The sequence below is a fragment of the Pseudonaja textilis genome, chromosome 8 (assembly GCF_049901715.1).
Source record: "Pseudonaja textilis isolate UNSWEBS1 chromosome 8, rPseTex1.2, whole genome shotgun sequence".
Taxonomy (NCBI): domain Eukaryota; kingdom Metazoa; phylum Chordata; class Lepidosauria; order Squamata; family Elapidae; genus Pseudonaja; species Pseudonaja textilis.
Window position 1 is genome coordinate 51,733,939 of NC_141997.1, and position 25,463 is coordinate 51,759,401.

Consider the following 25,463-nt stretch of genomic DNA (forward strand, 5'->3'; position numbering starts at 1 on the left):
AATATAGGGGTTTTCTCCCTGGGTTTCATAGGCCAGAAGTCACTTTCCCAACATTTCTTGCCTTTATGTGTTTAATGAAACAGGAAAAAATAGTGGAAAACACAAAGAAAACAACAGATTATTTAGGCACTAACTCTATACCCGTGTGCTTCGCTACGAAACTATGCAATTGGGCTCAGTTTTGGGGGAGGAAAATAAGGGGGAAAAAAATTCTGCCTCTGCCTACCAGCATCCATCAGTATTCACCTGGCTAGCATCCTGTCAGTGTGTGAGAGTTGAGGACTGTTTGGAAACTAAAAGAGTATTTGCTGTGTGTGCAAGGAGACAGCAAGGAGCCTGGGCATGGCTTAGCTCAACTGTTCTGTACTAAAGCTGCTTGGTGCTGTGAAACTGAAACTCCTCTGCATGTGTTTTGCCTTTGGAAGATATTTCTTTCCATGTGGGGAGGGGGAGTAGAACTCCTTAGCATCAGAGCGTGTTAATAATAATAACATAGGAAATACTAATGCTCCGAAGGTCATTTCAAAAACTTTTTTAGTGAGCACCTAGAATCCAAGAGGAACATAGGTGGCAAGTGTCAAGTTTGTAGGCTTTATGGTTCTAGAGATTTTGTGGTGATGCGTGAACCGTATTTCACATTCACACATAGATAGATAGATAGATAGATAGATAGATAGATAGATGAGAGAGATGATAGATAGATGAAAGACATATGATAGAGATAGATGATAGATTAGATAGATAGATTAGATAGATAGATAGATAGATAGATAGATAGATAGATAGATAGATAGATAGATAGATAGAGATATTTAAGGGCTTCTCATGCGGAGTTGGAAGTGGCAACGTTTTCCATGTTGTAAGAAGTGCTTAAGGCAGCGTGCCACTAAAACAAAAAACAAAAACAAAAGACCAACAGCTTAGAAGAAAAGGTTAAAATGCCATCACTCTGCTAAACAACTAATTCCCTCAACTCTATCCAACTATTAACAAAGTCTGCAGTACTATTACTGTTCTCTTACTGGTCTGCAGTACTATTACTGTTCAGTACTATTACTGAATTATCTAATTCTAAAATTCTAATTCTCAAAGGTGCATAAGGAAAGAGTCCCTTTCTGAGTGTGGGAGTTTGGGAGAGGGATAATGGGATACCTGGCTACTATTTCGCTCCCTGTAATGGACCCTCTGGCTTCATTGTTCCAAGTGGGGCATTGATAAGGCTGGTTTACAAATGGAGAATAGCCACACTTAGCATTGCAAATCAGGAAGGGTTCTTCTTCGGCAGACTTTGGAGATTATCAGTTCTTGACGTCCCTGGAGACAGGAGAATTTCGCCCCGATCGGTTTTCTCCGGATGGACCCAAAACCGGTGACAAAAAACCCCTTTCTTTATTTGTCTGCTGATTATTTTTTAGACCTAATTTTCCAGGAAAGGGCCAGGCCTCCGTGCTGTAAGGGAGTCCTATCGGGTAACGCTAATGTTCAGCCGAGATACGGAGCCTCTCTTTGAGCGAAGGGGACCCGCTTTGAAGAACCGAATCTCGCACAATAGCAAATGCAAAATGGGCGCTCCTCCAGTTACCATTCGGTAAAAGCGTAGCCGTCTCTTTATCAGGAGGGCTTGGGGTTGGGTTTTTTTTTATTTTTAATTTATGGATTCAAGGGGTAATTGCAGAGAATACGAAAGGCATTGTCTTTTTCAAAAGGGGCAAGCAACCAGCAAAGAAGAGCTTGGGTTTCGTTGGTTGGCCTTGAAGGCCGTCCATTTCTCTCCCGTTTCCGTGAAAAGAAAAGACTTTTAGAATAACTTTATTGTCACCGGGAAATGTACACGAATCGGCATCTTGTTAAAAACGAGACCTCGTTGCCAGAGGTGGGATTCAGCAGATTCTGATCAGTTCTGGAGAACCGGTAGTGGAAATTTTGAGTAGTTCGAAGAACCAGCAAATATGGAGATTTTACAGTATCCTTTCCCTGCCACACCCAACAAGCCACGCCCACAGAACTAGTAGTAAAAAAAAATCGAATCCCACCCGTGCTTGTTGCGTATAGCTCCTCAAAGGGTCACCGCCTCCAATATACACTACAGAAACAGGACAAAATAAATAAATACAAAAGTATGTCTAGAGAATGGAATGACAGAGTTGGAAGGGACCTTGGAGGTCTTCTAGTCCAACCCCCTGCTTAGAGCAGGAAACCCTATACCATTCCAGACAAATGGTCGTCCAATCTCTTCTTAAAAACTTCCAGTGTTGGAGCATTTACAACTTCTGGAGACAAGTTGTTCCACTGATGAATTGTTCTCACTGTCAGGAAATTCCTCCTTAGTTCTAGGTTGCTTCTCACCTTGATTAGTCTCCACCCATTGCTTCTTGTCCTGCCCTCAGGTGCTTTGGAGAATAGCTTGACTCCCTCTTCTTTGGGGCAGCCCCTGAGATATTGTAACACTGCTATCATGTCTCCCCTAGTCCTTCTTTTCATCCAACCAGACATGCCCAGTTCCTGCAACCATATGTTTTAGCCTCCAGTCCCCTAATCATCTTCGTTGCTCTTCTCTGCACTCTTTCTAGACTCCCAACATCTTTTTTACATCGTGGTGACCAAAACTGGATGTAGGATTCCAGGTGTGGCCTTATAAAGTGGTATTAACACTTCACCTGATCTTAATTCTCTCCCTCTGTTGATGCAGCCTTCAACTGTGTTGGCTTTTTGGGCAGCTGCTGCACACGGCCGGCTCCTATTTAAATGGTTCTCCGCTAGGACTCCAAGATCCCCCTCACAGTTACTACTATTGAGCCAGGTACCACCTACACTGCACCTGTGCATTTTGTTTTTCTTACCTAAATGTAGAACCTGACTTGTATTATATGACAAGCAAAAAGAAAAACGAAGAAGAAATCTCAGAGCACCGAATGTTTTGCTTTCCAATTCTCCTGGTCTCCTCTTGCTTTCAATCCCTTCATTGCTTTTTCGGGTCAAAAATGGAGAGTCCTCGACTTATAACAGACTATTTAGTGGCCGAAGTTACAACGGCATAGAAAAAAATGACTCCGGACCATTTTTCACACTTACGACGGTTTGCAGCATCCCCATGGTCGCGTGATTTACATTTGGTCGCTTGACAACAGGCTCAGATTTAGTTTGGTCACAGCGTCCCGGGGGGGTGATGTGATCCGCTTTTGCGACCTTCTGACGAGCGAAAGTCGATGGGGGATTCACTTAATGTCTGGATTCACTTAACGTCCCTCTTGCTCATTTAACGACTGCGGCGTTTCAGTTAACTGCCGTGGACAAGAAAGGTAATAAAATTGGGCAAAAAAAAAAAAAAAAATCCCTTGCCGAACACATTTCTCACTCAACAACGTAAAACGTTGGGTTCAATTGTGGTCGTAAGTCGAGGAGTACCCGTGTCAACTCATAAAATATTTCTATGGCCTTTTTAGGGTTGCCAACAGAAAGGGAGTCTCGGAGTCAGACTCCAACAGGGGCATGACACTATATCTTTATCTTTCATTTTATCTTATTTATTTCTACCAACGAAAAATTATCTATTGTCCTTCTTAACTAACCAATTATTTATATCTAGCTCTCATATTTTTTTCTCTAACCATTGCCCTACCTTATCATATTCAATTTGCTCTCTCTCTTTAATTACAAGTGTTAATCTATTCATTCCTGCACATTCTAATTTCCTAGTCATGTTCTCTTCCGTTGGAGTCTTCTCCTTTTTCCAATTTTGAGCAAATACAATTCTCGCCACAGATATCACATGAATAATTAAATATACATTTTCTTTGCTGTAAATTTCAGGTAAGACCCCCCAACAGGAATATTTCTGGTTTTAAGTCAATATGTTCTAGAGCATCAAGGACCACTCATCCTCTCTTAAGCCAGCATCTTAGCCACCGCATCACATTGTAATGGCTCTCCTATCGCTAAATTCTGTGAATATTAGGGACCTAACGGAATCCTTGTAGTTTTATTGGGGGTTACACGAAAAAGCTGAGCCTGACACCCAAAGCCTTCTCCTCAAGTCTAGCTATTGCATCATTTTTTTCTGAGTGGAGCAGTGTGAACATCTCACACCAAAAGTTCAAAGCTCACTGGCCATAAGAAAGCTGGAAAACGATGGGGGAAAGCTGCAGGAAGTTAACATGGACAAGATATTTGCTGCTGTACTTAAAGTGAAAAGGAATTAAATCCACTTCTCCTGTGATTGAAAAAGAGACAATTGACAGAATTGTCCCTAAAAAAGAGAAAATAGGGAAATTGTAAGAAATTGTAAGAAATTGTAAAGGAGCATTGCACGCTCCTTTTTATTTTTTATGTTTATTTAGAATAGGATAGGGTAGGATAGAATAGAATAGAATAGAATTCTTTTATTGGCTAAGTGTGGTTGGACACACAAGGAATTTGTCTTGGTGCAAATGCTCTCAGTGTCCATAGAAGAAAAGATTCATTCATCAAGAGTCAAGAATCATCAGGTACAACACTTAGTGATAGTCATAGGGTACAATAAGCAATTTATTTGTCAAGGATGTACTAGATAACACATATAAGTATAAACATGATTATGAATACATGAAATGGCTACAAATAAGAAGTAACAATTGGACAGGGGCAGTAAGCACATTGGTGCGCTTATGCACGCCCCTTACAGACCTCTTACGAACGGGGTGATGTCAACAGTAGACAGTCTAAGGTTAAAGTTTTTGTGGTTTTGGGAAGAAACCATAGAGTCAAGTAGAGTATTCCAGGCATTGACCACACTGTTGCTGAAGTCATATTTCCTGCAATTATCTTGAATTTGTATGTATTGTGTACTCATGTGTTGTTGTGGTTGTAGCTGAAGTAGTTGTTGATGGGTAGGACATTGCAATGGATAATTTTATGCACTACACTTAGGTCGGACCGAAGGCGGCATAGTTCTAGGTTGTCTAGGTTTAGAATTTCAAGTCTGGTGGCATAAGGTCTTCTACAACGAGTAGAGGATTGGAGAACTCATCTTGGGAAATATTTCTGGACTTTCTCAACTGTATTAATGTCCGATATGCAGTGTGGGTTCCAGACTGATGAGTTGTACTCAAGAATTGGTCTAGCAAATGTTCTGTATGCTCTAGTTAGTAGTACAACATTAGTGGAGGAAGAGCTACACAGAATTAGGTTAACAATTCTTAATGCCTTTTTGGCTACGTAGTTGCAGTGGGCTGCTTCTCTCAAAAATAAGAGTCTCAAGCCCTTGTTTCCCACGTGTCTGTCATCTTGTTGCTCAGCTCAGTGTGTGGCCTTCTCTTCACAATTCACCGGAGGGGCTACTTTCCTTTTCTAATTTGTAGGAAGTGGCTCGTGACATCTGTTTGGGCCCCGAGGCTACTTTTGGGAAACTTTTAAGCTGTTTCCAGGTTCCCTCTCTCCTCCCCTCCCTCTTTTTCCTCCCAGACCAAAAAGGCTGTGAAGTTGTACAGCAACCGAAAGGTTTGATTTAGGAAGAAACCCTTCCCTTTCTTCCCCAGATTTTAAAGGAACGAGTTAAAAAACAAATCCTAAATCCTTTTGTTGAAATGAAATACAGAGTGAGGGCAATGAATGTCTCTCCTAAAAGGTCTTTCAGGGGAAAATCTGCAAGAAGAATGGCTGGAGCATGTTGGTTGCTAGAGGACAGAGCACAGGAAGAAGGAAAGAAGTTGTCCAGTTGTATCTTCTCCCTGGTCACTTTTAAATCTGAGATTCGGGCTTTATTTGAATAGTTACATTTCTCTTCTTCTCAATCACTTGTTCTTCCGGGGGGCAGAGATTAAACAGCTTTCTCTTGCTTCACCTCAGGTTTATTTTTTAGGAAAGCTAGAATGATGAACAGTGGAAGAGCTTGCCATCAGAGGGTCTGAAGGAATGGCTTGTCTTTAGAGGTTGCTCCATCATGGGAGGTTTTTAAGAAGAAACTGGACAGCCATTTGTCTCAAATGATGTAGGGTCTCCTGCGTGAGCAAAGGGTTGTTGGACTAGAGCCGGGATCGCCAGCCTTTTGGATCTCAGGGATCACCAAACTCATCATTTTAAATCCCGCAGACCAGAAACCCTGGGAAAATCCTTCCAAAAAGGTCTGCAGGAAATTCCCCCACCCCGTTTTCCTACCGATGGATCGTTCTTTATTTGGGATCGCAGGATACCGTCTCCAGCTCCGTTCTCAGGGGGAGGGAGGGAGGGAGGGAGGGAGAGACTTTTGGCTTCATGCAAGGAAAGCAGCAGAAGCAGCAGAAGTCTTTCTTTCTCTCCCCCAAACTCCACCAGAAATGAGTCTTTGCCAGCGCAGCCTCTTGGAGCAGGAGGCCTTGCAGAGTCCCAAAGACTCATTTCTAGTGGAGTTTGGGACAGAGAAAGAAAGACTTTTGCTGCTTTCCTTGCATGCAGCCAAAAGCAGAAGAAGAAAGAAGCGGAAAGAAGCAGCCCGGTAGCCAGGCCAGGCACGTGGGGCAAATGGGGCAAGTCCCCCCCTCCACCCTTTCCCGCCTCTCCTCACTACCTTCTGTTGTTCACAATGCAAGTGACGCAAGCCTTGTGTTCCTGCGGGCCCTGTGGGCGGCACAGCCTTGTGTTCCCGCGCAGCCTGGATTAATTGCTTTGCGGGAGACATTTCTCTGCGGACCACCAAAATTTTCTCACGGACCACCAGTGGTCCCCCGCCTACTGGTTGGTGACCACTGAGTTATGGCACTTGTCCACGTGAGGTGAGCGTCCTCCTCAAATTGCAGAAGCCAGCTGCGATGGCAATCAACTCTGGCGAGGTAGCTCTTCCACCTTCCACACAAAGAAGAGTCCAGCGTATATTAAGGAAACAGAACCGATCTCCAGTTCTGGGGAAATCCAGCCACTCAGAACCAGACATCTGCTCTTAAAGGCAACCATTGCTCACTTCTCCCAACTTGAAAGAGAGCTGTATATTTTATGACTGAAAAATCTACTTTTCAACTCTTCAAAAAAAATAATAAAAAAAACACACCCCAGGACTTCTGTTTGGCTCGGGCACAGCGCAGAAATTGGTGCCAGGATTAAAAAGTGGTTGAAAGATAAGGGTGACAATGCTGGCTATTGTTTTCACGGCTTTTGAGCAGGTGCTTCGTCGGGTTTTGATGGAAGCCTGTGTTCCGAGAAAGGTGATAAAATCCTTCTCCTTGTGCCCAAGTCAACAAAGATGTGGCAAGGGACAATTTCATCAGCTTAACCTATAGGTCCTATACTTTTGAGAAGTCCTGAAATGACTTGGATGACTCATAAACAATAAAATGAGATGAAACCCATCTGCAGGCCTCTTCATCCTTGGGAATGGCATGGTCAACCCTGCATGGAAAAAAGAAAAAAAAAATTAGTTTCCTCACTTCCCTCCAAAATATCTTGGATTCAAAGTCATTTTTTTTTTCTTTGAAAAGGGGATAAGATTTATTTGTCCTCCCAGTAGTAAAAGGCAAGTCAAGAGAAAACTGGAGGAGGGACGGGTAGAGTTGAGGGCAACGAGTATGAAAAAGTTCTTCTCGCTTATTTGCATTTTCCTCTCTGCATACTTAGGATGTGTTGGAGTAGACGGAGCTGACACCAAATAACACACCTGGCATCCAACACAAACAGATTGGGAGGGGTGTGTGTGTACACTTGGACATGTCTAATTGAAGCCCCCAGTTGGATCTCCTTGGCATTGTTCTTCACCTCCTCGCCGCTGCTTTGCAAAAATACAAAATAAACAAACTTCTGATCTCAGGAGAATTTGCAAGACAGCTTTACAATTCCCTCCCCCCCAGATTTTTTTTTTTGGTGTGTGTGTGTGTGTGTGTCTGTGTGTGTATGTTGTTTTCTCGTAGCGCAAGCTGACAATAAGTAATAACTCATCCAGAGGCCTTCTCCTGTACTGAAGGGCCACCATTCAGCGCTTGCAGCCTACTATTTTGAGTTTAAATTTAAATTTTCCTCTCCAAAAACATGGTAATTTTAGAAGAAGCATTCCCAGCGCTTAGGTCCAACACCAAGCAGACTGCTTGTTTCTGGTCTGGAGGTGAAATTGCATGTTGTTGGCCTTTGAAAGAATGCATTTTTTAAAAGAAGAAAACTTGCTTTTGTTTCTTTGCTGTGAGAAAAAAGCTAGATCCCAAATTATCCTGGTTTGAATTGTGAGTGTAAGTATATGCTGGCAGGCAGGAGGCTTCATTCTTCTGTTATTTGTTCCCATATCTCTTGAAGAAGCACTCCAGTGGAAAAAAGTGTCTTTTATATTAATAATATACATGTATTGAGCTGTGGTGGCTCAGTGGTCAGAATGCAGCATTGCAGGCTAATTGACTGCTCACTGCCAGCAGTCTGACTCTTACCTGTTTAAGGTTGACTCAGCCTTCCATCCTTCTGAGGTGGGTAAAATGAGGACCCAGATTGTTGGGGGCAAGAGGCTGACTCTGTAAAACACTTAGAGAGGGCTGTGAAGCACTGTGAAGCGGTATATAAGTCTAAGTCTTGCTATTATATTGATAATATATAAGTCTGAGTGCTACTGCTACTGCTATAAAAACCATTCCCACTGCCAGCAGTTTGATTCTGACTGGCTCAACGTTGACTCAGCTTTCCATCCTTCCGAGGTCAGTAAAATGAAGGGCCAGATTATTGGTGTGTGTGTGTGTGTGTGTGTGTGTGTGTGTGTGCGTGTGCGTAGACTGACTCTGTAGATTGCTTAGACAGGGCTGTAAAGCACCACGAAGCAGTATATAAGTCTAAGTCTTGCTATTATATTGATAATATATATTGACTAGCTCGATGCCGGTGCTTCGCTACAAAACTACGTGCTCAAGTTTAGTTTTTGGGAAGGAAAATAAGGGGAAAAAATTCTGCCTTTCCCTACCAACATCCATTGGTATCCATCTGGCTAGCGTCCTGTCAGTGTGTGAGAGAGTTGAGGGCTGTTCCGAAATTGAAAGAGTATTTGCTGTGTGAGCAAGAAGGAGACAGCAAGGAGCCTGGGTGTGGCTTAGCTCAACTGTTCTGTACTAAAGCTGCTTGGTGCTCTGAAACGGAAACTCCTCTCTTCTGCTTGTGTTTTGCATTTGGAAGAGATTTCTTTTCAGGTGGGGAGGGGAGTAGGACTCCTTAGCATCAGAGCGTGTTAATAATAATAATAATAATGCTCCAATGGTCATTTGGAAAAATCCTTTCTTAGTGAGCACCTAGATGCCAGGAGGAACATCCGTGCCCAATGTCAAGTTTGTAGACTTTATGGTTCTGGAGATTTTGTGATGATGCCTGAGTGGCATTTCGCTTTTAATAGATAAGATCGGGTCCAGAAACAGGCAGCAAAAATGGAGTTTGGAGGAATTGAATCTGTATAACTTGGACGACAGAAGGGAAGGGAAGACATGATGGACACTTTTAAATATACTAAGGGTGTGAAAAAAGGTTCCAGAAGGCAATATTTGGCAACTTGCAACTGACAGGAAGGAAGTTCAAAAAATCATGTTAGAAAGGATGACTTCGCAGATAGAGTAGAGAAGGTTTGGAACCAACTTCCAGGGGAGGCAATGGGTCAATCATCGGGAACTGAGTTTAAACATTCTTGGGACTACCTTGGATGTCCCTCATCCAACAAAGATCTAAAAAATATAAAAAAATATACCGAAAGGGCAGATTCAGTGGGCCACTAGATCTTTTTTTTTTTCTGCCGTCAATTTTCTGCGTAGGAGATTGTGGCTGGAGGCAGGTTTTGCAGAAGGCAAACAATTAAATCCTGTCCCTTATATAACCGTTTGGTCTTTCTTTTCTCGAAAATTCCTGCTTAATGTTTTTTACGGTTGTTTTACAGAGAAGATTGGCTTCTGAAGAAGCATGTAAAAATGGGTTGAGCTCACAACATTTTAAGTGGATTGTTACTGAAACAAAGGTGTGTGTGTGTGTGTGTGTGTGTGTGTGTGTTTGTTTGTGGTGCTGAGGAGTCCAGAGATGACCTTGGAGGAAAAAAAAAGGCACCCAGATAATTCTTCTCCTTTTTCAAAACGCCAAATAGAGTGAGATTCTGAAATAAAGAGAGTGGTGGATGTGACACCAGATCAGGAACGGTAGCTTAATTCTTGAAGTAGAATTAGAAGCAGAATATATCCAGATGTTTCTCAGAGCTTAATTGGATCTCTGTGGCACTTAGTTCTGTCTTTCTTTTTCCTTTCCTTTCTGCTCTCTCCCTCTCTCCCCCTCATGTTCTCATTATATCAAACAGAAACTACTTGTTGTGGAGGTTTGATTTGGCCTTCGGCCAGTGCCAGTTTGCCAGCAACAACATCAACAAAAGGGATTAATTTGTAGGTGAATCCTTCTTTCCTGGAGGGGACGAAGACAGCAGTCCACGCTCCTGACTGCCTGCTGCATTACACCACCTAGATAAAGAAGAGATTTGTTTAGAAATGCTTTCAAAATGACCCTGTTTTGATGAAACGCAGAACATTTAAACAAGTTCACGTTTGTTTATGGAGATTCTCCATCATCCAGGTCATGGTTGTCCCAAAAGTGCCTTTTTGTTCCCCCAAGAGGCAGTTGGACTTTCTTGGTTTTTCTTTGAAGACGTTTCGCTTCTCCTCCAAGAAGCTTCTTCAGCTCTGTCTGCAGGGAGGATCAATCCTTCCATTCCCCACCATCATCCAGTCAGAGTTGAAGAAGCTTCTTGGATGAGAAGCAAAATGTCTTCAAAGACAGACCAAGAAAGTCCAGTTGCCTTTTGGAAAAGCACCTTTGGGACAAGTTCAAGTCTGGTTCCATCCAGGTGCAGCCAACTTGAAAGTCTTCCAACAAACTGAATTTCCAGTTATTGCAAACTCTAGTTTTGGACACTTGGGAAGTATTTGGAAAAGGCCGCTCGTTCCACCCAGATTCCTGGGTCTTTGCTACTCTTCTGGAAAGATTTGATGTTTTTCTACCATATTGCATCTTTCTATGGGGCTAGCAGCCCTCCTATCATCTGGTCAATGGGAGAACAGAAACAAAAATACGGCTACTAGATGCTACCTAGTTGCCTTGTGGCTCTTGTTGCTTTTCTTAATGACCGATTTTCAACCAGTCTGCCTGTAGGAAGGAGCTGGAAACGATGGGAGTTGGAACAAGGCACCCAAATATCTTGGCTGCAGGAAGTCATGGGAACTTCCCAAAGTGCTACAAGGGTGGGATTGTTACCACTGAGTAGCCACCTGTCTCATGCTCCGGAGAAAACTCTACAACCTTGGGTCTACTCCAACCTTGGTGATTTTAAGACTTGTGGCTGGTTGGGGAATTCTGGGAGTTGAAGTCCACAAGTCTTAACATTTCAAGGTTGGAGACCCTTCCTCAACAAAACAAGATTGGATTAGAGTCTGAGTGGATTGTTCTAGGCCCTAGTTTTGCCCATTCCTCTTCCTAGTTGGAATCTGCTGTAGGGTGGAACAACCATAAGTTAAGGGACCTTGTCATTTGTACATCCAGCTCTCTCGCGGACCCTTTCAGTAGCCTGTTGGCAGGATTAGAGAGCCAGTAGTAGTCCAGTTCTCCACACTTAAGTGAAAAGTGTGAGGGAGTCAGCGGAAGGACCTTGAAGGCAACTTATTGAAGTTCTTGCTATGGTCCTTCTGAAGGTCATCCAGAAATAACTGGAAGATGGGAGAAGAGATGGGGAGTGGGTGAAATTATGGAAGCTTCCCCTTATTGAGATGTGTGTCTGTGTGTGTCTGTGTGTGTGTGTGTGTGTGCAAGAGAGAGAGAGAGAGAAGAGAGAGAAGAAGGGGGATATCTTCTTGCTGAGATATGGGCTGGGGGATTATTAGGCCTCTACCGATGTTTCCCAACATTGGCAATTTTACGACGTGTAGACTTCAACTCCCCAGCTGTTCCTGGTTTATTTTGTGGAAATCCAACGCCAGATCTCTGACTTGTTTCCCATCAAAACAAACCAGACTTAGAAGCTCCCGTTTGCTCTGGCCTTCCAATTCAAGCTTGTTAGAGCCAGAAGAAGCGAGGATGTCTGAATGCTTTGCAACCTCCCCATCGAGGGCATCGCGGTTCTCTCTTCAAAGGGAAAACGAACTGATTAGGTACACGAGCAGGGATGTGATTCCAATTAGGGTTTTTTGTCTGTTGTTAATGTGTTTCGATTTCCTGTACGGTAACAAGAGCTGCAGTAAATAAACAGGAACCAGGTCATAACGAGTTGCTAAAGGGTTCCTCTGCCTCTTACTGGGGAAGAGCCCTTGAACACAATAGAGCGTCTTTTTCTATTTGCTGATTTCTTTGCTCTCCTTGCAAGCTCAGACGAGGTCAGGGAAGGGGGAGACATTCTGTCTGGCCTTCCCCACAACCACACCAACTCAGAAGTGTTGTTATTAGCCTTCAAGAAACCAGGATGCGTCCTCTGCTTCCTAGCTACTATAACTGAGAGAGAGAGAGACAGAGACAGAGAGAGAGAGAGAGACAGACAGACAGGCAGAGAGGTATGTAGAGTGAGATATGGAGTGAGAGAGAGTGACACAGAGAGAGAGAGAGATGGAGAGAGAGAGATACAGAGAGAGAGAGATGGAGTGACAGAGAGAGTGACAGAGAGAGAGAGAGAGATGGAGAGAGAGAGATTGAGAGAGAGAGAGATGGAGAGAGGCAGACAGACAAACAGAGACAGACAAATAGACAGACAGACCGAGAGACAGAGACAGATAGACAGAGACAGACAGAGAGACAGAGAGAGACAGAGACAGACAGGCAGACAAGCAGAGAGAGAGACAGACAGAGAAACAGACAGAGATGGAGAGAGACAGAGACAGACCGAGAGACAGAAAGAGACACACAGAGAGAGATGGAGAGAGAGGCAGACAGAGAAACACAAAAAAGACAAACAGAGATAGAGACAGATAGACAGAGAAACAGACACACACACACACACACACACACACACACAGAGAAGGCAGGCAGAGAGGGAGAGTGGGGGCGTAGCAGTCTGCCGAAAGCACTCTGGTGTGACAAGTCATGAATGTGACAAATTGGGGGACGCTGGTCACTTGAAGACCCATCAAAGTTTCCTGTCAGATCTCTGAGGCGCCGGAGAAACAGGCCCATTTCCTTGAATTCTGCACCTACCAGGTGCCGCTCCACAAGGGCCACCACGCCGGCAAAGCCCACGGCAGGACATGCCTACCTGATGAAGGGGGAGACACCAGCAAACTGGAATCCCACTTAACGGAGCTCGGTTACCTCACAGTCTAGCAATGCAAAGTCCCCGGAGCTCCTTTTTTTTTCTTTTTTTTCTTTTTGGAAGGAGTTTGTACGGGAAGTTTGTAACAAAGAACTCTTAAAAAAAAAAAAGCAACCTCCATCTGGAAATCTAAGAATGAATTGAAACGGGCCTTCTAACCGCTTCGCGGACAAGAGACAAAGGAACACTCACTTCCGCCCGCTTGGCTGGCTGGCTGGCTGGCTGGCTGTGCGGGGTTGGTCATGCGAGAAGCAGCAGCTGCCTCGATCTCCCTAGTTTGCTCTTTGACAGAATGATAAGAGTTTGGAAGGCACCTTGGAGGTCTTCTAGTCCAGCCCCCTCCGCTCAAGCAGGGGACCCTCTACCCTTTCAGACAAGTGGCTGTCCAGTTTCTTCTTAAAACCCTCCAGGGACGGAGCAGCCACAGGGAGGGTGGATTGTTCTCAAACTTAGGAAGTTTCTCCTTAGTTCTCGGAGACCTTGGTTGGCTTCCATCCGTTGCTTCTTGCTCTGCCTTCAGGTGCTTTGGGGAATAGCTTGACTCCCTCTTCTTTGGGGCAGCCCCTGAGATATCGGAAGACTGCTATCATGTCTCCCCTAGTCCTTCCTTTCATCAAACTAGACCTACCCAATTCCTCCAATCTTTCTGGCCCATGGGTTTCAAGACAGAGGGAGTACAGAGTGCAAATTCAGACGTTCCTTCTAAAATATCTCATGGGAAAAGCTTGCAAGTTGCAGTTGGGAACACGTCAACTCTTTTGCGACCATGACTACAATGGCAGCAAGATTTTTGGCTATGGGATACAGGCCTTTCCAAAAGGAGGAGGCAGAAGAGAGTGTAGTTCATTGTTTTCCCAGCATTGGTAACTTTTAAAGATATATGGACTTCAACTTTGGCCATCCCTGCTCCTGGGAGAATCAAGCAAACGTAATCAAAACAAGAAGAGATTGGACAATTGTTTTGCCTGAAATGGTACGGGGCGGTGATGGCGAACCTTTTTGTTTGTGGTATGCCAAAAGTGCGCATGGGCCGGCGCCCACAATGCAATGGGCCCTGTTCCCCCTGCGCATGCGTGCACAACACCCCCTGCCCCCTTACCTGCACTGTCTATGCACATACCTCCCAGCTGATTTTCAGCCTGTTGGAGGCCATTTTTGCGCTCCCGGAGGCTCGAGGGAAGCCTTTGAAGCCTCAGGAGGCCAAAAAAATGGGCCCGTTTTGGCACTTCTGGTATTTCCGGAAGGCTCATTTTTCGGCCTCCCGGGCTGCAGAGGCTTCCCTTGAGCCTCCAGGGGGGTGAAAAAGGCCTCAAGGGGGCTGAAAATCAGCTGGGGGGTGCACGCATGCGCAATGCAGGTAAGTTTGGCTGGGGCTCGCGTGCTGGCACAAATGGCTCTGTGTGCCACCTGTGGAATGTATGCCATAGGTTTGCCATCACAGGTATAGGGTTTTCTGCTTGAGCAAGGGGTTGGACTAGAAGACCTCCAAGATTCCTTCCAACTCGGTGCTTCTGTTATTCTGTGACTCTTATTATTCTGTTAAGAATGAAAAGAGAATCACGGGACTTTGGTTTGCAAGCCATCTGAATGCAACTGACCAATTCCCGTAATGCATTGGCTTTTTATGCGCTTAACTTCCATGGAGCATTTTATCTTGTCCCTGATTGTTGAATTAAAATTTAATCAAAGCATGCAGCGGTGGAAAACTAGCTCAATGCTTTGTGGCAGTGAAAGTTTCGATTTAGCTGTTGAATAATTAAAATTAAATTCGATATTGCCATGCTTCAAACATCACACCAACACAGCACATGTCTACTATCCGGCTTGCTTTAACAAAGTGTTAAAATAAGGCTTTACATTGCTTACTTACAATCAGCGATGTAAATTTACAATTTGTATTGTTTTATTTGTTTCCTAGTATGATTTGATTGCTTTTTAGTAACCTTTGACTATCACTAAGCATTGTATCTTATGATTTTTGATGAATGTATTTTATTTGTTCTTTATGTACACTGAGAGCTTATGCACCAAAGACAAATTCCTTATGTGTCCAATCACACTTGGCCAATAAAGAATTATAATTCTACTCTACTCTACTCTACTCTACTCTACTCTACTCTACTCTACTCTACTCTACTCTACCCTACCCTACCCTACCCTAATCTACTCTACTCTGCTCTACTCTATTCCTATTCATATTCCTTTCCATTCTATTCCTACTCTACTCTACTCTACTCCTATTCTATTCCTACTCTACTCTATTCCTGTTCCTTTCTATTCTATTCCTACTCTATTCTACTTTACTACTACTCTACTCTACTCTACTCTATTCCTACTCTACTCTATTCCTGTTCCTTTCTATTCTATTCCTACTCTATTCTACTTTACTACTACTCTACTCTACTCTACTCTATTCTAAATCTTTTCAAACTTTCCACTGCTCAAATGGATATCCCCTTTGCAAACTTCCGCATGCACGCAGGGCCTTACCAAAAGGAAGGAAATCCCCCCTCCCCAATATAGTATAAAAGAAATAGTTTAGCCCAGCATAGTATTGTAATTATAATAATAGTCCTAGATTAATTTACCTCGTCTTTTCTTTTTTTCTTTTGGTCATTTCAGGAAAGGTATTTCTCTCTCTGGAATTTCCGCTCTTGTTTGTTAAGGCTGAAATGTTTGTGTAAAAAGCACTTGGAACTCAATCAGGGCTAAATGGCCTCCTAAAAGATGTGGTTCAGTAATTGTGCAAGGGTCTTGTGTGAAGATAATGGCTCTTTTGCAGTAACAAAAAGAAATAACAAGGCTGAATTGAAACAATTGTTGATTGGGTCCTCCTGCCTGGCTCGAAGGAACAATAAAACAAGTTATCAGTGCATTTCTGGAATGTGTGTGGGGGTGAAGTACTTAACCTTCAATTTTGGAGTGTTGCTAAACTGCCCTGCTCTGTTTTGAGTCCCCGTCCAACCTTGTAGATCTGAAGACATTTCCTGCAGCATCGTAAATTTGCATTTTATATCCTGGCAGCTAATTGCACAGCTGGGGCTGCTGTGAACTCTAGAATTCAGTTCAGAGGATGGTGTGTGTGAGGCGTGGTGGATTTTTCTGGAAGGAGAAAGTGCGGGGCAGAGGCTCCCCGCCGATAAAATTGATTTAAAAGAGCCTTTTCTGCTTCAACAGCAAGAAGAAAAAAAAAAAAGTCTAGCGGAGCTGGTTTGGATCTTTTGGGGGTTCAGTAACCAGGTTTCGCTGGCTGCCTGTTGGCCCCGGCGGTTTAAATCTGAAATGGCGATGGTTTTCAAAAATACACCCCTCCAGAATAGGCCTTGTCACTTGGTTTTGAAGGATGAGAAAGGATCTTGGCTTTTAAAAACAAATCATGCATACAATTTTTGCAGCAAGTTTGACTTTTCTGTTTTTGTTTATGCACATACACACATACACAAACACACACACACACATCAATTACATTTACATTTTGGATTATCTTTTATTCCTGGCATCTAACCAAACATACCTTTTTTTGCAGACTATTCTTTTTCTTCCTTCTCCTGCAATTCCATTGTAAATTTATTCATTTCTGCACAATCCATAATTTTATTTATACTCATATTATCTGTGGGTATACTCTCTAATTTCCAATTTGGGGCATATGTTATTCTAGCTGCTGTCAGTATATATGTATTATTATATATTCAATATCTTTCTTATATTCACCTCTGATTATCCCTAATAAGAACATTTCAGGCTTAAGTTCTATTTTTAAATCAATTATTTTTTGCAGCCAGATCCTTATTTTATTCCAAAATTTCTTTGCTTTAGAGCACAACCACCACATCTGAAAGAAGGTACCTGTTTCTTTTTCCATTTCCAACATACCGGGTTCAAATTTCTCATCCAAGAAGCTTCTTCAGCTCTTCTAGTTGTTTTTTTTTGAAGATGTTTCACGTCTCAACCAAGAAGCTTCTTCAGCTCTGACTGTATGGCGGGGAAGGGAAGGATTTATATTCCTTGCAGGCACCTGGTCATTTGTGTTCTTTTTGGACAGTTGTTGAGGCCACTTGGAGGTTTCTCTATGTCCTCTCTCTAAAACAATGAAAATGACCAGCTGTCCTCAAGGAGTCTAAATCCTTCCATTCCCCTCCAACCAGTCAGAGCTGAAGAAGTTTCTTGGAAGAAAAGCAAAACATCTTCAAAAGAAAAACAAGAAAGTCCAGTTGTGTCTTTGGGACAACTATGACCTGGATGACAAGAGAATCTCCTAGACTTCATAGACATCTAGAACTAAGGACAGATTTCCTGACCTGTGAACACTTAATCTAGACAACTTCTCTCTAGAAGTTATGGGTGCTCCATCACTGGAGGTTTTTTATGAAGAGACAGGAGAACCGTTTGTCCTGGATGATATAGGGTCTCCTAGTTGAGCATGGGTTGGACTAGAAGACCTCCAATATTCTTGAGTTCCTAGAATTTATTTCTGGTTTCTGCTACAATGTTAGATCTGAAAAGACTCTTAGCGCATCTCCAGAAGTTTTCTGCTGAAGGAAATTAAGAATAGAATAGAATTCCTTAAGAGACGGATAACTGGGATGGCGGGGGGTGTATTTTGTGAGTGTTGTGAGCTGTTGTAGAAGAGGCTGAAGGCCTTTTGCAAGCCACCCATTATAAACATGGCACCATGCTGTCTGAGTGATGGATGCTGTAGTCTGGAAACAGAAGGTCAGGGACTGAGAAGTCACTCCTTTCAGCAAAAAGGACTTCCTATGTGCCTCATATGCTCCACTGAAGCTCTCTGGATGATCTCTTGGTTTGCAAATGAAGCATTTTAAAATCTCCGTTCTATGCAGTGAATGTTCTAGGCTTAAGCAAGAGACCATATAAGATTGTGGAAAAACGGCTGTCCAATGTCTTCTTAAAAGCCTCCAGGGATAAGAGCACCCACAGCTTCTCAAGACAAGCCATTCCAGTGGTTGAGTATCAGGAAACGTCTCCTTCATTCTAGATTGCTTCTCTCTTTGGTTGGTTTTCATCTATTGCTTCTTGTTCTGCCTTCGGGTTCTTCAGAAAACAGGTTGACCGCGTCTTCTCTGTGGCAGTTCCTCCAATATTAGGAAGTACTATCATTGCCACCCCTAGTCCTTCTTTACACTAGACTAGACCTACCCAAATCCTGCAACTGTTCTTCATCCGAAGTATAGAAGAACTTCAGTTTAATAATAATTAAAAAGAGATGTTCCTTTGAAATGCCACATGACTTAAAGAGTCGATGCTGAGAGCTGGGAAATTTTGTTCTGCTATTGATCGATCACCATCCTCATTTGATTTCAGATTTCTCCTCACGTCAAGGTTTTTTTTTGTCTTTTTTTAAAATGCATTTTTAAAGAATTGTGTCCCAAATGAAGGGACTAGATCCAGCGGGTGAGAAAAGGGGAAGACATCTGTAGACTTTTAAAAATATTTCAACATAGAAAGGAGCTAAATTCCTCTCATCTGTGGTAGAGGGGCAGAAACTAAATTCAAGTTGAGTCAGCTGTTCCTTGTAACAGGTGGAGTTTTCCCCCCTCTCTTTTTAAATAACCGGACTATGTGAGTATTCCAGTTGTAGTCCCAACTAAGGGAAATAAATCAGTCCATTTGTCTGCTTCTCTTTAAGCCGAGGCATTGAAACAAATTCAATTATCTTAAACCTTTGCTTGTTATGTTCTGTCAAATTTATAAAAGCTTGCAAGTTGCTTGCCCTTCTACTGGGTAATTTTTTTTTCCCTGGTCAAAGGAAGCATGAAATTTCACCGTAGAAGCCTTATCCATGTCCATCAAGATGGAAGTGAAATATTTGTGTTCCTTATTGTCGTTTGGGACACACAGTGAAGGCCGTGTTGTAAACAAAACCTCAAATTCCTGACATGGGTTTCAAGTGGCTCTCCAAATTATGGGTGTTTAAAATCATTTACAATCACTGTAAGCCAGTGCGGATTAAGAAAAGGGAGTCACAATTAAAGGGTGCTATTGGATTTCATATTTGATTGCCAGCCATGGATGGTGGGAGAGAGGGAGTAGAGAAGGAGAAATGGTTAATGTCCCTTTGAAGAGGCCATCTTGCCGATGCTGCAATGTACTTACAGAGAAGAGCAGCAAAGATGATTAGAGGACTGGAGGCTAAAACCTATGAAGAACGGTTGCAGGAATTGGGTGTGAATAGCCTAAGAGAAAAGAAGGACCGGGGAGACATGATAGCAGTCTCTCAGTATCTGAGGGGCTGCCCCAAAGAAGAGGGAGTCAAGCTATTCTCCAAAGCACCTCAAGGCAGGACAAGAAGCAATGGGTGGAAACTCATCAAGGAGAGAAGCAACCTAAGAGCTAAGAACTAAGAACTAAGAACCTAAGAACTAAGAAGGAATTTCCTGACTATGAGGACAATCAACCAGTGAGAAGGTTTTCCTCCAGAAGTTATGGGTGAACCATCAATGGAGGTTTTTAAATAGAGATTGGACCACCATTTATCCAGAATGGTATAGCATCTCCTACTTAAACAGAGGGTTGGACTAGAAGATCTCCAAGGGCTCTTCCAGCTTTGTTATTCTTTTATTACACTAAGTCCATGACCATGTTGATGTGAAGACTAGATCGCATCTATCGGAGGTTTTCATTTAGTGATCATTGAATTATCAATTACTGACTCTTAAAGACAAACGATTCATTTTCTATCAGAAAGATATGAACTGCCAGTTCATATTTGATCAGCCCATTCTGGCTCCTTTTAAGCAAAATAAACATCAATGCCTCCTTTGTGATAGCAGTCTAGTTTATAGATTAACAGAGTTGGAAGAGACCTTGTAGGTCATCTAGTCCAACCCCTTGCCCAAGCAAGAGACCCTACACCATTTCTGACAAATGCCAGTCCAGTCTCTTCTTGGAAGCTTCTAGTGATGAAGCTCTCACAACTTCCGAAGGCAACTTCTGTTCCATTGGCGGATTGCACATTTTGACAATACTTTCATAATATTTTCTTTCTTTGTTCATCAACCCCACTTGGATGCTATGAACAAGGATACAGGCAAAGAGTGGAGAAAAAAATAAGTTGTTCTGCTGCTGGTTAACCTTCCTAATTTTGTTTCCAACTTTGGTTTCAAACAAGTGGTAGCCTGTGGCCATGAAGCTATCATTTGTTTCCCTTGATGTTGGGGTACAAACGGAGGCCGAGGGAGACCCTTCAACTTCCATTTGTAACCTGGCCAACATGATCAGGGCTTCTCAGGGGCCATATGAGAGGTGAATCCATTTATCAATGTGGGTGCCAAAGGCCCCTTTGGGACAACCATGACTTTGGATGATGGAGAACCTCTATAGAAATTCAAAACCATGGCTTCGAACTCCCTGAGCAGAAATGACAGAGTGCCACCAGTTACCTCAGTCATATTATCATATGTGGTGGACCTGCTTAAAAGCAAAAAAGAAAAAAACTGGACGAAAATACACCTGTGGTTGGAAAAAATGATAAAAACAGTATATTGATTTAAAACCAAAAATATTTCTATTAGGGATTCTGCTAAAAAATACAGTAGCGAAAATGCATATTTAGTTATTCGTATATAAAGTGCTGCCAGAATTGTATTTGCACAATATTGGAAGAGTGAAGAGATACCTACAGATGAGAATATGTGATTAGGAAAAATATTAAGAATGTGCGGAAATGAATAGATTAACACTGGCAATTAAGGAGAAAGAGCCAACTGAATACAATATGGCATGGGATCTATTTTACCAATGGTTAAATAATAAAAATGGAAGTTAGAAACAGGGAAACAGAATAAAGAAGCCATGCTAAAAGAGAGAAATAAATATGTTTATATGTTGAATATTATTTTATGTTAATATTGTAGGATTAATGTGTGGAATATTATTATGTTAAAGATTGCAGAATCAATATTAATTTAATGAAGGATGTTGTCATTTTTGGTGATTGTTTAACGAAGATATTTGTACCCACACAACAACACACTGTTCAACTGAAGATGGAATGATTGTATTAAAAATAAAAAATATTTGAAAAGAAGAAGAAATGACTGATTTCCATGTTTTTGTAATCCATGCAAAACATCTCATTATTGTAGCTTCTACTTCCAGCCCAAATAACACGCGGATTTCCTTCTTTCTTCTCCAGGCCCACCCAGAGTTGCCGACAAAGTAATCCACCGGCAATCCGCAAGGTTAGGAAGAACCATCAAACTCCTGTGTCCGGTCGAAGGCGATCCACCACCTCTCACGATGTGGACGAAGGATGGACGCACCATCCACAGTGGCTGGACGAGATTCCGCGTCCTCCAGCAAGGCCTGAAGATCAAGGAGGTGGAAAGCGAGGACGCAGGAAACTATATCTGCAAAGCCACCAATGGTTTTGGCAGCACCAACGTGAACTATACCCTCATTGTGATCGGTGAGTAGAGAGAGAGAGAGAGAGAGAGTTCAGCGTGTTCCGTGCAGGGTAAGATTTGCCTGTGATACGTCCACTCTGTAAATAATCTACCAGCCTCCAGGCAAACTCGTTTGTCCCAAGGTTTGTGGCTATGGGGGTGTTGCACCACTCCCTACTGCTGTCAGTTGTGTCAAGATAAGAGGAGCCAAGGTTGGGGGCCCAAAGGATACGAATAAACAGGCGGGATGGAGACACAGATCTCAGCTCCGGAAAGGTTTGGGTGATAAGGAGAGGTTACGTCTCTGCCGAAAGACGGTGCCTCTTTACTCAATCGGTACTCACGTGTGTTTCAATCTGCCCAGCAAGGACACGCGGACTCCCCTTATCATTAAAAAAATAACAGTAGGTGCTGGAATTATTTATACCAACTTGGCAGGAAGCCTAAACGCATTTTTTTTAAAAAAGGAGAACGCATTCTGTGTCCCGTGTCACTAGATGCAGAGTTGACAAATGAAGGAGAAAAGGTATTTTTTTGTTTTGTCTTGCACCACACAAGGTTCTGTTTCTCCCTCTTTTCTTGGAGCCCCTAAAACAATTCAACTCCAAAAACAAAAAACAGGGTTGCCTTTCCTTTCCCTCAACATCCCTTTGGCCATCGAAGTTGGAGCAAGGTTTCTTTTGGCGGCTTGAGTTCTCCAACTCAGGTTTCACGTTGATTGCACCCGATGGCCTTTTGTTTTCCGTGGTTCGAAGCTGGCATCCCTTCCTTCTCCTGCTTCGCCTTCAGATTCTTTCCGTTAGGATTTTAGATTTTTAAATCCCAGAAATCTGGTGCTTCTCTGCTTTGCGGGGAGAGGAGGGAGGTATAGCATGAACTGCCAGCGAAACCGTTAACCAGGCTAAGGGGAAAGCAGAATTTTGTTCTCATGGTGGAGAGTTTGATTGTCTTTGTGGTTGACCACAAGCTTCGAGATGCTAATTAAAGTGGCGGGACCGGTCTCCCGTTTAATCAGAATTAACATTCTTTGGATTAAGGGCAAGAGTCTGTTATCCTGCAAAATTACCTATCTCCCCTTTAAAAACAAAAACAAACGTGTATAAAAATGTGTAACTTATGTTTAAAATAATCCACTTAAGACCGTTTCTTTGGCAAGTAGTGAATGCTCTTTTGTCGTCACCATTAAAGAAAAACACACACCGATCATTCAGAGGTGGCTTATCAAAGGCGAATTGGCACCCTAAAATAAAATGCATTTATAGTAATGGATAAATATGAATGTTAGAGGATGACAATCAAATCCAGATTGCAGTCAGGACTTTCGTATCTTAAGACTTCAACGAATGTAGAAAATCTGAAAAGCAAGATTTCTTTTTAATGTATTGTCTCTTAATTTAGTGGGCAACAAAATTTATTCTTTCGTTTTCCAGTACTGTTCTTCTCTTTGCATCAGGCTTCTGTTTCACGAATTACAGTAGTGAGAATTAATATAAACTAAAGTTAGAGAAAGAGAAGAGAATGGAAAGAAATCATTTGAAGTACAGGGGGGAAAAAAAGAGAAAGAGAGAAGAAGAAGAATAAAAAGAAATAATAATAGAGGAAGATGAGAGAAAGAGGTGATTCTCAATCTTTATCAAAAGTACAAATAAATTTAATAACTGCTGGGCATCCTTTTGATACACAACGACACACACAAAGAATGGTGGAAAAGTGTTTTTAAGGGACTCTGTAGATTGTCACACAGTTTTTGGGTCAGGTCTGAAGTTCTCTAGAACACAGAAATAAAATTTGGCACGTATCTTCCTCTTGGCTTCTAGGTGCTCACTAAGAAAGGATTTTTCGAAATGACCACCAGAGCATTTAGAGTATTTCCTTTATTATTATTATTATTATTATTATTATTATTATTATTATTATTATTATTATTATTATTATTATTCTCTGATGCTGAGGAGTTCTACTCCCCCTCCCCACCTGAAAAGAAATCTCTTCCAAAGGCAAAACACAAGCAGAGGAGAGGAGTTTCAGTTTTATTTTCACAGCACCAAGCAGCTTTAGTACAGAACAGTTGAGCTAAGCCACACCCAGGCTCCTTGCTGTCTCCTTCTTGCTTACACAGCAAATACTGTTTCAATTTCCAAACAGCCCTCAACTCTCTCTCACACTGAGAGGATGCTAGCCAAATGAATACCGATGGATGCTAGTAGGCAGAGGCAGAATTCACCCCCACCCCTGCCATTTTCCTCCCCTAAAACTAAGCCCGACCACATAGTTTTATAGTGAAGTACCTGGGTTTTTTTTCCTGCTGTCAGTTTTCTAGGTTTCTATGCCTACAGCACCCTTTCTGTTTTTCATGTACGGGTTGTCCTCGATTTAGCGACAATGTGAACAGCCACATGATCCTCTCAAATAGCATGCAATTCACTTAACCATGTGATTCACTTATATATATATATGATGGCAGATGAGATTTTGCCAAAACATTGCTACAATTTGACAAGCACAACTATAATGACGTGGGAAAATACCTGAACAAAACTGAATACCATATACATACATATATATGTTTTCTCAAGTTTTCACGGGTACTTACATGTATGGCATTCAGCTTTGTTGGGTATTTTCCCATCATGTAGTTGTGCTTTTTAAAGAGCAACAGCGTTTCACAGAATCTCATCTGCCATCATCAGGCTTTTGTATTATGTGATTCTGTATTATTCTACAATACCGAAGCCTGAGGATGGCAGATGAGATTCTGCCGAAACGTTGCTACAACTTTAAAAGCACAACTACAATGACGTGGGAAAATACCCGAACAAAGCCGAATACCATACATACATACATACATACATACATACATATATATATAATACAACTTTAAAAGCACAAGTATAATGACATGGGAAAATACCCGAACAAAGCTGAATGCCATAGATATATACATATACATATACATATACATATACATACATACATATACATACATACATACACACACATACACACACACACATGTATATATATATATATACACATACATACATACATACATGTTTTCTCCACGGATATAAGCATGAAATTCATACATCCACGTACATGTATACGTTTCGCCAGCGTATTCCATTCTGTGGTAGACAAATGCAAAGCAGAAATTCCTGCCGGGTAAATTTAGGCCCCGAAAGACATATGGAGTTGCTTAATCCACAATTCCTTGCAGATGTTTCAGGTTATGGGGGCTGCCATTACATCGAGGCCTGCATAATTATATTTATTATTAGTGTGACTTTAAAAGAAAGGAAAACAAGCCTCTCTCAACTGGTCTTGACATCCAAGGAGTATTTCAATGGAGTCCTTTTTTTCATTGAGGGGTAGAAATCAAATCACCGCCTAAGCTAAAAAAAATCCTTTCCGAAAGGGACAATCCGGCCGCCCTGTGCCGATCAGTCGAAACAGATGTTGGTCCCCCAAAAGTTGGGTTTGAAATGCAGAAAACCTCTTGCCTGGTGTACTTTTGGTGGGGATGATGGTCTATCCAAGGGTGGAATTCAGAAATTTTAGCGCCGGTTGTCTGCATGGTTGCTGGGTGGGCGTGGCCATGGTGGGCGTGGCCTAGCCGGCCTCCTGCCTCATGTCAGTGAGGGCATTTTCCCGTTCCCATTCCCCAAGCTCTGGAGGCTTTCCTCCAGCCTCGGGGAGGGTGAAAATGGCTTCCCTGGGCTCTGGAGGCTCTTTGGAGGCTGGAAATGGACCCATTTCTATCCTTCCTGAACTTCCGTGCACGCCCTGCACTTACTTGCATCCAAAACAGGCGGTGCGTCAGGATTCCGGCACTT

At 42.4% G+C, this 25,463-nt stretch overlaps 1 protein-coding gene across 4 annotated transcripts in view; it reads left to right on the top strand.

The window, feature by feature from the left end:
* Positions 1-25,463, top strand: part of FGFRL1 (fibroblast growth factor receptor like 1) — a 163,638-nt gene that overhangs the window by 48,076 nt on the left and 90,099 nt on the right. For all 4 annotated transcript variants that reach the window (XM_087938077.1, XM_087938078.1, XM_087938080.1 and 1 more), the window contains exon 3: positions 21,381-21,653. In XM_087938077.1, the coding sequence (XP_087794203.1) occupies positions 21,381-21,653 (273 nt within the window). The remainder of the gene's footprint in view (positions 1-21,380; positions 21,654-25,463) is intronic.